Below are 12,872 nucleotides of genomic sequence, written 5' to 3' on the forward strand. Positions count from 1 at the left end.
CACACATACAAAAACAGATACACAAATGTGTGTATACATATGTGCATACACACACCTATAGCACATACAAGCATATACATGTTCCCATTTCTCAAATATGTACACACACTGAAGTGATTAATAAAATGCATGTTCATTTAAAAGGCATTCGGTTTATCATTTATTCACATGAAATACTAAGAAGTATTTTTATCTGTACAGATCTGTGACACGTTTTTCAATTTATTTTTTTAACCACAGTAAAATTTACTCTTTGCAAATGCACAGAGTTATATATCCACCACCACAATCATGATACAGAATGAACAATTCCATCAGCTAAAACAATCCTAAAAAACCTCCTTGTGCCGTCCAGTTATAGTCAAGCTCTCCTTCTATCCTCATGGAAAAGGTGTTTTTGTTTTTTGTTGTTGTTGTTTTGAGAGAGCACGCGTGCGTGGGGTGGGAGAGGGAGAATCCCAAGCAGACTCCATCCCCAGTGCGGAGCCCATCATGGGGACCAGAGCCAAAACCAAGCGTCAGAAGTTCAACCAACTGAGCAATCCAGGCACCCCCTCATGGAAGAGGTTTTGAGTAAAAACTAGTCCTCACACTTGCAAGGGATGGGACTAACTGCCACAAAGTATTGAAGACCATCTTTTTCATAATTTTATGTCACCCCCTTTTTTTTACATATTAGTCTCTACTTCTACCCAGGGTTTGACAGAAAGGATTAAAGGGGAAGCAAACTGAATTAACAGGATAGGAAGAAATAAAGACTTGTGGGGCGCCTGGGTGGCACAGCGGTTAAGCGTCTGCCTTCGGCTCAGGGCGTGATCCCGGCATTATGGGATTGAGCCCCACATCAGGCTCCTCTGCTAGGAGCCTGCTTCTTCCTCTCCCACTCCCCCTGCTTGTGTTCCCTCTCTTGCTGGCTGTCTCTATCTCTGTCAAATAAGTAAATAAAATCTTAAAAAAAAAAAAAAAGAAATAAAGACTTGAAGGAATTCAGACTTCAAGACAGTATGAAGGAAAAAAAACAGTAGAACTTGATGAAAGACTACAACAGGTAGTATTTATACACACACACACACAACACACACACACACACACACACACGCCTGGAAGATACAGAAGAAAACCTTCAGTGGGATAAAGCTGGTAAATGATCATTTGTGAACAAAAGTAATGAACCTTTTTTTTTTTTTTTTTAAGAATGATGAGATCTGATTTGTTTAGAAAGCCCACTTTGCCTGCAGTCTGGCAACTAGTTAGGAGTGGGGAAAGAGCGGGCGTGGAAGACCAGTGAGAAGAGTATTTCAACAGTCCAGCTAAGAGACGACAGTAGCTCAGATTAGTTATCTCAAAGGGAGAGGTTTATTAAAAGCCACAAGAAGTAAAAAGAACAGGGGGGCGCCTGGGTGGCATAGCGGTTAGGCATCTGCCTTCGGCTCAGGGTGTGATCCCGGCATTCTGGGATCAAGCCCCACATCAGGCTCCTCTGCTAGGAGCCTGCTTCTTCCTCTCCCACTCCCCCTGCTTGTGTTCCCTCTCTTGCTGGCTGTCTCTATCTCTGTCAAATAAATAAATAAAATCTTTAAAAAAAAAAGAAGTAAAAAGAACAGGAAAAGGCAGCAGAATATTATGGAATGTCATTCAAAGAACATCTACAATCACAGTCAATTCTTGTGGAAAACTAGAACAACCAAGACACAATGCAGCGCATCTCACAATAGGGCCTGCAGTCCTCCCGCTACAAAATACTGAACTATGTCGGATAAAAGTGTTAGACAAAGATAACTATACTTCTAAAAAAAGTGAGGAGAATCCCCAGAAGCGCCTATCCCCGGTTCTGTCATCTGGGGTTCAGGAGTCTGGGATCCAGGGTATGCAGGCAGCTGTGCGTGTGCTGAGCCCTGAGGCTTCTCAGACAGGACACCAACACGCAGTTTGCTCCGCCATCTTGAAAAGAGGCACTAAGAGTGTTTCAGCAAGGGAGTGACGTGGACTGAGCTCTGCTTTCAAAGGACTGATGTGGCAAACAGTAAAATACACAGGCTTAAAACCAGGCTGGAGAAGGGTGAGCAGATGAACATGAGATACCATGGAGGCAAAATCAGCCAGCAGTCGTGTAGATACAGGCAGTCATGGTGAAGGGAAGGTCAAAAATATGGTGCCGAGGTTTCATGGCTGTGGGCAAGAGGCTAGTCAAGCCATTAATGAAGATAAAGAACACAGGGGAAGTGCAGATTTTGGAGGAGGGGAAATGGGTAGTGTGGACCATAATCTACTCTTTAAATATTAAATCTGAAGCCTCGGTGATTATTCTAGCATGAGAGGGTATACAAGGCATTAAAAATGCAGAACTGAAATCTAGAACAAGGATCCTCAAATGAGGTTTGTGAATTGGCTTCAGGGGCAGGTGTGTTGCTCTCAAAACTGTATTTAAAACTTTCTGCGTCTGTACATTTTTCTGGGCTCCAGTCCATGAACTCTCAACAGATTTTCAAAGAGGGCTGTGTCAATCTGCTGTTCCTTTAAACACAGTGTGTCCACTTTGGATACTTTTTATCTTTGTGTTCTGCAACTTCAGATGATGTGTCTAGGTGCCCATTTCTTTTTATTTAGCCTGTTTGAGATTCACTGTATTTCCTCTATCTGAGGACTGGTATCCTCCATCAGTTCTGGAACGTTCTAAGCCATTTTCTCTTCCACCTTCTAATTTTTCTATTCCTTCCTATAACACAGCCTAATGTTTTTGTTAACTACCACTCTGCATCTCAGACCTTCCATTGAGGAATATTTTCCTACTTGTGAATAAATACAAACGAACACTGCATAAAAGAGCACAGAGTTTTGCTGTTGAAATACAGTGTAAAACTGGAAAATAATAAACTTCTCATCTTTATTACAGAAAAAAAACGCTGCACAAAATCCTTGAGATGTTTAGCAGAAAGGCGCTAGGCTGATTTTTTAAACGAAGACAAGTTACATCTTATAGTTTAAAGCTAATCACTATGCTGTAGACCGGAGAATAGCACTTACGAGAAACAAGGCACAGAACTGCCCACAGACACAAAATAAATGTAAGACAGAGCTTCAGGGGCAAACAAGTTTAAGAAACATGTACCCGTGAGATCTGAGTTATCACAGACTTATTGTATACATCTTCCTGCTAAATGTATATTTTTCTGCCTAAAAAGAAAGCTAGATAAAAACATTGATACACCACCAACTCAGGCAGCTGGGGAGGTGGGAGTTCTACACCAGAATGTTTCCAAAAATATGCTATTTGGGGGCTGACTGATTTTCTCCCCCAACTAAATTCCATTTTGGTTCTTTTTGGTAAGGTTTCCAAGTGCAGGCTGAGCTCTTGATCTTTTGGGAGGCACAGGCAAGACAAAAGGCCAAACTCACTAATGAAAACTTGCTGAACTAACTTTTCAGAATTCCATTCGAAGTCACGAAGAACCCTTTTGGCCCTTCTCCCAGACTAGTAAAACGAACATCTCAAATCCCTAGAGGCTAAGATAGCTCGTTCCACTAAAACCAAATACACATCTTCTCTTGACAGCTGGTTGTCTTAGCGTACTCAGGACTATATATTTATCAAAGAAAAAAAAAAACTCTAGGAGCACAATATTTATTATAGGATTATCTCAGTGACTCAAGTAAACATGAGTAAGGCTAAATTAAACCATGTTTACTATGACGTTCTATTACTTAAATCTTGACACAAAATCACCCCAAGAGATCTGGGGTCTTCTGCCTTGAGACAACTGATGTAGGTCAATAAAAAGCAGGGGGGCAGGGAGCAAGAACTAGGTTTTCTTTAAAATCTGTGTTTAGTTATATAATTTTTCCAATTATTCTAAAAAATCTTTTGAGCATCTAAAACAAAAATTTTCCTTCCCGTCAAGATGTTGAATTCAGCACTAAATTTAAATAAAATCACAAAATATTGAATTTTCTCCCTGCTTTAAAAACTTACTTTATCTGATATATCCAAATTTAATATCCATAATTTCATTAAATTTCACCCATAATTCTAAGTAGTATTATTTTAATTTTCAGCTCCTCCCAACCCTTTCCCTAGGCCCTTTAGACAAGTTTCAATTTATTCCAGCCTTTTTGGATTACAGGCTATCCAAACGTTCCAAGTGACCATGTCTGTGGCCAGGCACACCGTGGGGTAAAGGCAGGGAAAAGAGGGCTGGAGAGGCCAAAACAGAAGGAGATGACAGGTCACATAAGATCAAAAGCATATTTACCACCTTTGGGATTCAGCTGATAAGCCACTCCTAGGAAATAAAGCCACCTCTAGGAAACTTGACCAGGGGTCCATAATGGAAATAAGCCTGCTGGCTGGGCCACAAGACACATGCACTTTGGAGACCACTTGTCTTTATAGCACAGGGATCCAACAGGCTCAAAGCCTTCTGATCCACCAGGGAGTCCAGTCAGTGGGAGCTGTGGCTGAGCCCAGGCAGGGCCCGAGGGCAGGGCCAGCTTGGCTGAACATGGGCCGTGGCTCACCAGTCCTCAACTGATGGAAACAGTGCCACCCTTAAGGAGTGTATAGTCCAGGGAAACAGTCTGACAACAGAGGCACAAGCACATAGTCTGGCTGGGGAGGCAGGTGGTGGTGGTCAGGAAAATTCCATAGTGGAGGTGGCGACTGAGAAGATCTATGAGGATAGACAGAACTTTGACAGATTCTACAAGAAAGGGAAATAAAATTCAACGTCCTTATAGAAGCAGCAGCCCAAGCAAAGGTATGGAAGTGAAAAAAGTACAAGGTGTGTTCACAGGAAATCCCAGAAAACCAGCTTTGGCTGAACAACAGGATACGCACGGAACCCAGATCGGGGTAGAAAGGTCAGCTGGGATGACAACAGATAAAGCTTTGGATGTCACACTGAGAGATGTGTACTGAATTCAGTGGGTGACAGGGGGGCACCGATAGTGCTGAGCAGGGAGAGAACACTATATGACCCGAACTTCCTTCAGGAAGACAGTGACAGCTCCCTGCTGGATAAACTAACAAAGGAAGAAAAGTTAAAAGGCCATCAGGAGACATAGCAACTGAAGGACTAAACTAGGAAATGGCAGTAGGAATGACCAGAAGGACAGATACAATGGAGAGAGGATTTCTAGTACAAAACGGGGGTTGGCTAACGCCATTCGGATGCAGCAGGTGGACGCCTAAGAAACTGAGAGTGTCCTGAATAGAAACAGGGCCGTGAGGAAGAAACCTTGGTTTCCTGGAGGAATGAGGAGTTTGGCTAGAGACACTTCCAATCTCAGGTGTCAACTGAACACAAGGACAGACATATCTACCAAGTGGCTAGAAAAGCAGATCTGCAAGCAGGGAGCAAAGCTGAGATTAGAAATGGGATTAAGGGGGGCATCCACAAAGAGGGAGGGCTCTGGGGATGAAATCATGGAAAACATAATTTAGCATAATTTAATGGGTTGAAAAAGGAAGAAGAGTCAGCAGAGGAGACCAGGAAGGGCCTAAGAACTCCCAGTTATAGAGGAAAAGAGACATATTCTAGAACGTGTTAGGGATACGATCACGAGGATCAGATGGGATGGTCAAGTGAAAGCAGTTTACACATTTGAAAGTACTAAACAAATACATTTTTATGATTTTCATAGCAGCGTGTTTAATCTCTAGAAAAGCCACACTGTGCTGGCAGAGCCAAGCTTCCCAAAATCTTCCACAAGTTGCCCTCTCCACCGAGCCAAATGGAAACGTGATCTCGTCCTGCCCTGAACTCTCACAGAGCTTAAGAAGTCTAATTTCGGTATTTGTATAACTCAAGGAGTGCGACCTGAGCATCGTCCGAGTGCTAACACTGCAGGAGGTGCTTTCCTGTAAGTCCCCCTTGGAGGAGACGGAACAAAGTGAGGACTGACCCACCTTTGCAGAGGATGACATGAGCGAGGCTCAAACAGGCTAAGTATCTTGAGCCGAGACTGCCAGGTAGTAAGGGGAAGAACTGGGGGCCTCTGAGGCCAAGTCTTATCTAAGTGCCTTTTCTACTAAAACACGAGATGGGACTTGCTGTGTCTATTCTTATTTCCCTTACAATCAAGAAACTAATAAGGGCACAGCCATATCTCATTTATCTTGACACCCTCTGAAGCACCCAGCCAAGGGCCGGACACTTGGTCAACTCCTGTGCTTTTGTTGCCTGAAAGTATTTGCGGGCACACGGGCCTCCCTAATGGTGAGCATCCGTGGGCTGGTAAGCTTTGAGGACTTATTTCTTAAGGCGGACTGTAACTTAACAACAAAAAGTTCTAAAAACAAATTCTGTACTTGTGAAAGATGCCACCTGGTCTGCCTCAGGGGCTGAAATCCTCTTTTTATGCACCGAGTGGGAACAGCACAGGGAGTGACAAGCTGGCTTTCTTCAAACCACTCCCACCAACGGGCTCAAGCCAAGAAATGGGCCCACACCTTTCGGGAAAGAGAACTGCCCGTTTCACCTCTGTTGTCACTGCTGGAACTGCCAACAGTCTGAGAAGGAGGGAAAGGTAGAGCAGGTTTGGTGCCAGCTCTGATGATGTAACCTTACATCCAGCTTGTCTGCCAGGAAAAAAAGGCAACTGGTTTAGAAACTAGGTTTTTTTTTCCTCTCTTAATATTCAACCAAAGTCTATTTTACATAACTGACCACTAGCTGTTCTGCTTTGTTTAATGAACTGTACTTAGTGTCTCATTTACCTGGCTGGTTTGGTTCCTTGGGGAAAAAAATGTATGGAGAGCCTGCAATAAGTATATTTCATAAATGTCCCATGTGGGATAAGAATGCACAGTTCTCAGAAGCTTTACTTTGAAAGCCATCCATGTGCACGGCAGGAAGCCAGGAATAACATACATCTAAACACCATTAAGGCACACAGTCAGGCTCCAGTGTCACCAGAAACACCAGAAACTCTTCCAGGATCCTGGGCAAAAAGACAGACCTCTGAAGTGGGATTATATTTTAGAGCTTCATTCATTATAATACACTTGGGAATTTTCAACCCCATGTCTCTGACAGATGCTCCCTTCTGTGGGGATTGTCTAATTTAGAGACATTTGGTAACCATGTCCCTAGAAATCTTTAGGGTACAGCAAATTGATCTCTCTTCCCACATGTGAAGACAAGACCCAAAGTAGCCTTTTCCTATTTCTAAGACTAATTAGTGTAAGCATAATATTCCTGCCCACTACACGGACAAGTTGGGGCAAAGGGACATTAGCCAGATTGAAATGAGGTACCTTCCAGGCTCGAGATACCTTTCCATGTCCATGGAGAGCAGACGGAGAGAGTTCAAGTCTTTTCTTGCCCATTTTCACCTAATGTGGATCAAGACATTGATCCACATTATCATTGACCCACGGTGATCAGGCCTGGACCCCTGCCTGTCAAATGCACTGCATGGGGCTTGGAACTTCCTAGAAAGAGCCACACCAAGAGTCAAAAAGAGTACAAGCCTCAGCTTAGGGCAAGCGTCTGGCACTGGCTTTGGGCGGGGCCACACGGGATGCTTTCGCCATGACTCCTGAGAGCACTCCCCCAGTCTGAGTCTATAATCAATGCTTGGATGGCTCAGAGTTGACAGGATAGTATGAAACACAGGAAACAAATGAGAGCTTAACACAGTGTCAAAGACCAGTACCAACCTCTCCTCATTCAGTTCTTAAAAGCTATCCCATAACCTTGGCCTTACTGAAATGACATTACCTCCGTTCCATACGCTGAACTCTGCACGAGTTAACCAAAGATATTAATAACCTTAGTAACTATATAAGCCTTAGAAAGTCATACCACAATCTGACCACTTTCCATTTTAACCTTTTTACTGAAACCTCATTTTTAAAACTTCTGCTCAAGAATGTAAGAACTTCTGGCAGTTTTCATTGGTATTACAAAGGCAGTTCTACTAAGCGAATCTGTATCAATCAGGAAAAATGTCAGACCTCTCAGTGCAGTGTTTTCCAGTTTTCTTGTAACAATTCTTTATTGACCCAGAATACTGCCAACCAGGCCCCTACTCCCCCTGCTGCATTTCTGTAAGACATTGACATGCCCTTGAGCAGCTTACAATTTAGTACAAGACAGGAAGACAATGCATCACTAAATCTGTGATGAGCAGATTCTAACTGATACAAACTCAGTATTGTAAGAATTCACGGGATGGCTAGAGAAGGCAGCCCAACGGTGCTCAGGAGAAATGGTAAGGACAGGATTTGGAAAGGTCTATTTCAACAGGAAAAGGGTGTTAGAGAAGGCATTGCACACGGAGGTAACAGCTTTAGCAAAGGCACATGGGCAAGAGCGCACAGGTAAATTAAGAAATGTTCAAGTGATGGAGTCTGACTGCTGGAGGGAAAAGCATAAGAAACTGACCTGGAAAAGTAAGATGTGGCCGGTTCTTAACACACACAAAAAAGAGGGAGGACATGTAGAAAGCTAGATTTTAGAGGAAATAACTTTTCAAATATAACCTTCACTGATAATTTGTCATATCATATCTCAGATTTTAGAGAGAGAAATATTTTATTAGCAAGTTTATTTGCAAACGAGGTGCAGTAAGTTCCAAGAAAAACAATGTGGGTGCTGGGAAAATCATTTTCCAAGCTAGAGAATTCCCGTCTGCAGCTTAACTAATAGATTCGTATTACCTACATCTTGCGATGGTTTCATTGAGATCCCTCTTTTCTCATCACCCACATACCTTCTTAATTTATCACGTATATACAGACTGACTACTTAGAACTAGTATCTGCTCACTTATTTACCCATCCTCTCCTTTTCTGCCCCAACTTGTCCTAACCACTCACTCCCTCACGCATTCTTCTCCTATGAACGCTATCAATAATGACAACATGAATAGCTCCTACTTGCTATAGTGCCAGGCACTGCAATTAATGCTTTAAGAACAGTGTTTAAATATAATCCTCCAAATATCACTATAAAATAGGTATTACTAGCCCTATTTTGAAGCAAGTTGAAAGATGTTGAATATTTTACCAACTAGTAAGTGGCAGGACCTGGGTTTAAACCAGATATGCTCGACCCGAAAGCCCTGGCCTATTTATCACCAGTTCATCATACTGCCTCCAACACTCTTTGGCATCTTACCAATATGGGTTAGTGTTTTCAATTAAAAATGAAACATTCAGTGAACACCTGCTACCGTAAAATCCTGTCGTGGGTGCTCTCAGAGGCACACAGATAATTGAGAGAATTCCTACAGATTGCTGATGTCCCTAGTCATCCATATGTGACAATGAACACCTATGTCTTGTATCAGTGTGGAAGACCGTGTGCCCATGATTCATGAAGTTGAACAACTAGGGCCAAAGGGAGTAAAAATGACTCAGTATATGAATGTTGGATGGTGACCACATCTTACAGACAGAAATCAGCCAACCCTAACTGACTGACAGAGATTTTTAATCATACATTTCAGTCAGAATCTGTAAAAACTCTCTCTGCCAATGAAAAATCTGTCCTGTCAGAAGTTCCCAACTAAATCTGCTTACAATCTATTTTCAACGAACCCCAGCTTCCTTTGAAGTACAATAAGCTTCTGAAGCATTTCAGCCAACAATAAGCACACTGTGAGGCCAGCCCTCGTAAAGTTCATTACCAACGGGTAAAGCTACCTGGTTAAAACACAAATGTGGTATCAAACTACCTGGACCCGAGAGCCTGAAAGTCGTGTAAAATTATATAGCACTACTTAGACACAGAAGAGAAATTCAAATGTGTCATCTTTTTAAGCTACCTGCTTTTAATATCACCATTACTAACTTCAGAATAAGTTTTGCTAATATTTTCAGGAGACAAGTTACATTTTTACAAATAACTAAAATACTTAACAAAAATGTAAGAAATTGGATAGGACACTGTTAAGCAGTCCTCTTTAGGCTACAACCATATGTACCCAGGGAACATTTGGAAGGAGTCGCAATTTCGGATTCCGCCTGCCTACTCATCTCTCTCTACAAAGGTACAGTATTCATATCACAAGTTGCACAACTAAGACTCATCCAAAGACTGCAGTGGCAAATACTAACTGCATTTACTCTGCAATCTAAACTCCTGATACAACTCATTTTTAAGAAAACGAAAGTCAATAAGGAGAAATCACTTTAAGAGTTCAAGAGTGACAAAAGAATTAGCAAGACATGTTTGGCTAACAAGGAGAAACACCAGGCTACGTAAAATTAATGACGTTGATACTCACTGTTCAATTCGGGGTGACAAGTACAGCTTGGGATACACCTGAGTGGCTTCCGTGTCCTCAAAACTGACAGAAAGGAGGGCCACATCTTCTCCAGGGTCTTCATTTACATCCTTAAGCAGGGAGTGAAAAACACAATGTCATCAGTCCCTGCTCTCACACCATCTTCCTGGTGCTGAGCTCACAGCCCACCGGCACTGAGGCTAGAGCATGTCAGGTATCTGGATTTGAATTGAGCAGCTCTGTGCGTCCTTTGCCACATGCCAATCACTCCGCTAGAGTGATGGCTTTCAAACATTCCGACCAGAGCCGACCACGGTGAGGAGAAGACTCCCACCTATTTCATTTATTCCCCTATTCCAATAGGGGAAAAGTCAATCTGGCGACAACCAAGAATTAGTCAAAAGCATAGTTAACAAAGTGCAGTAAACACGTTGTTAATGATATATGTAATGTCTTATAATTTTTATAATATATATAAATGGCTTATAATTTTTATAGGAAGACTGGGAGTTATGAATATGATTTATATCATAAGACAACAACAAAATCTTAAAATACCCACTAATTTTATTACATACACCTTGATAGTATATGGTAAGTTACTTAAATAACAAAAATTCCCAGGAAACATATCGCTATGAATGGTGTCACCATACAAGCAAATGGCAGGGGTTACATACACACTGACTTTGCAAAACAGTTGCACCTGATTGATATATGAACCACAAGACATACATATCTTAAAAGCCTGGTTATAAGAATATTATAAGACAAAAACACTGTTGATCTGAATACGTTCCAAAAAAACACTAAGAGGTTAATGACCCATAATACACTAACCTGGTAATGATAAAGCTAAACTTCCTGTAATTTATAATTTAAAAGTAAGAATAGTGATAATTGAATGTCATAACTAACGCAAGCTAACACTGATGAAGTGTCCTGAGTCAAAACTGGGATTTATAGGTTCACGATTATTGCCAAGCACTGAACGTTTGCCAGACTTCCAAATAAAATACTGAATTAGCATAAATTCTAGTAGCATGATGGTTTTACTTTGTGAATACCAGATTTTAGTAACCCTTAATCATTTTACTTTTGGTTGGTAGTGGCTCTAAGTCAAATATAAATTTTTTGAAAACTTAATAGGACCACACATCTTTCACCCATAAAGACTGATAGGTAAGAACTGGCCTATATTTCTGGATTGGTTCACAGGTCCTCTGGAGGGCCCACTTGCCATCCTAGGATGGTCCCAATCCAGACTTTAAGAATCACTGCCATGAGCACTGAGAACCTCAGATATGAGGTCCTTGCTTCTGTCTAAAATTAACCTCACCCCTTCCTTTCCTGTATCGTGGGAAGCTGGTCATCACACTCATCCAGCTCAGCTCTGACATCATCCGCACTCTGCCTTCTATTGTGCCAACAGGATGCACGTGTGCAAGTACACAGAAGAGCAAGAACCAGAAGTCTCTCCCATCTTAAAAAAATAAAAACTTGAAAGGGGCGCCTGGGTGGCTCAGTCGGTTAAGCATGTCTGCCTGCCTTCGGCTCAGGTCCTGATCCCAGGGTCATGGGATCAATTCCCATGTAGGGCTCCCTGCTGGGGGGGGAGGAGTCTGCTTCTCCCTCTCCCTCTGCCTCTGCTGCTTCCCTTGCTGGTGTGCACATGCACGTGCGCTCTCTCACTCTCTCCTCTCTCAAACAAAATCTTTAAAACATAAAAAATAAAATAAAAATTCTAAAAAGAAAGAAAAAAACCATGCCGGTCTCTACACGGCATTCTCTCTCATCTCTCTCCTCACCTTCACAGACTGCTTGAAAAATCTGTCTGCACTTCCAGTCTCTACTCCCTTCCCTCCCATTATTCCTTAGCACAGGAGAACGACCTTCTGACCCCACTAGGCCATCGGGATTGCCCTCACCAAGGCATCCACAAAACACAGCAAATGCCTCTCTGTGCTTATCCTACTTGATCTCTGAACAGTATTTGACATGGATGATCTCTTTCCTCTGGAAATACTCTCAGTTTCTTGCTCCTAGGAAACTATACTCTCCTGATCTTCTGTCTCTGGGACCACTTCCCCCCTCCCTCTTCATGCTTTGTGTTTTTTATCCTTTTACTTCTCAATTATTTTTTGGTTTTACATGACAAAATTTCGGCTTGTTGTAACAAGTCAAGCCATACAGAAATTTATAAGAAAAAGCTCTTCTATGCCCCACTTTTAAAGGTAACCAATATTAACTGCGTATGGAGCCTCAAACAGCTTTCTCTATGCTCACAAACACATACACACCCTTGCATATAAATAGCTCTTTAACCTTCTGTTTTGTTTTCCTTAATGGAATTGTATTATACATATAATTCCACCAACTGCTTTCTAGATAGCCACATCATATTCCATGGCATGGGTTTATTTTTATTTTTTCTTAACCATTCCCCCCAGCAACAGACATTCAGGTTGTTTGTAGTTCTTGGCCATTTGATAGTATTACACTAAATAGGCTCATAGAAAGGATATATATATGCATCCTTTACTAGTGGGACTTACATTTCCGAATGGATAACTAAAACTGAGCTTGTTGGATCAAAGGTTATGAACATTTTACATTTTAATAGTTTAAGATTATTTTCC

General features: G+C 41.9%; 1 protein-coding gene across 2 annotated transcripts in view; it reads right to left on the minus strand.

The window, feature by feature from the left end:
* Nucleotides 1-12,872, minus strand: part of BABAM2 (BRISC and BRCA1 A complex member 2) — a 404,421-nt gene that overhangs the window by 171,822 nt on the left and 219,727 nt on the right. For both annotated transcript variants that reach the window (XM_034659718.1, XM_034659717.1), the window contains exon 7: nt 10,234-10,343. In XM_034659718.1, coding sequence (XP_034515609.1) covers nt 10,234-10,343 — 110 coding nt within the window. The remainder of the gene's footprint in view (nt 1-10,233; nt 10,344-12,872) is intronic.

The sequence above is a fragment of the Ailuropoda melanoleuca genome, chromosome 4 (genome assembly GCF_002007445.2).
Source record: "Ailuropoda melanoleuca isolate Jingjing chromosome 4, ASM200744v2, whole genome shotgun sequence".
In the NCBI taxonomy this organism is placed as follows: Eukaryota; Metazoa; Chordata; class Mammalia; order Carnivora; family Ursidae; genus Ailuropoda; species Ailuropoda melanoleuca.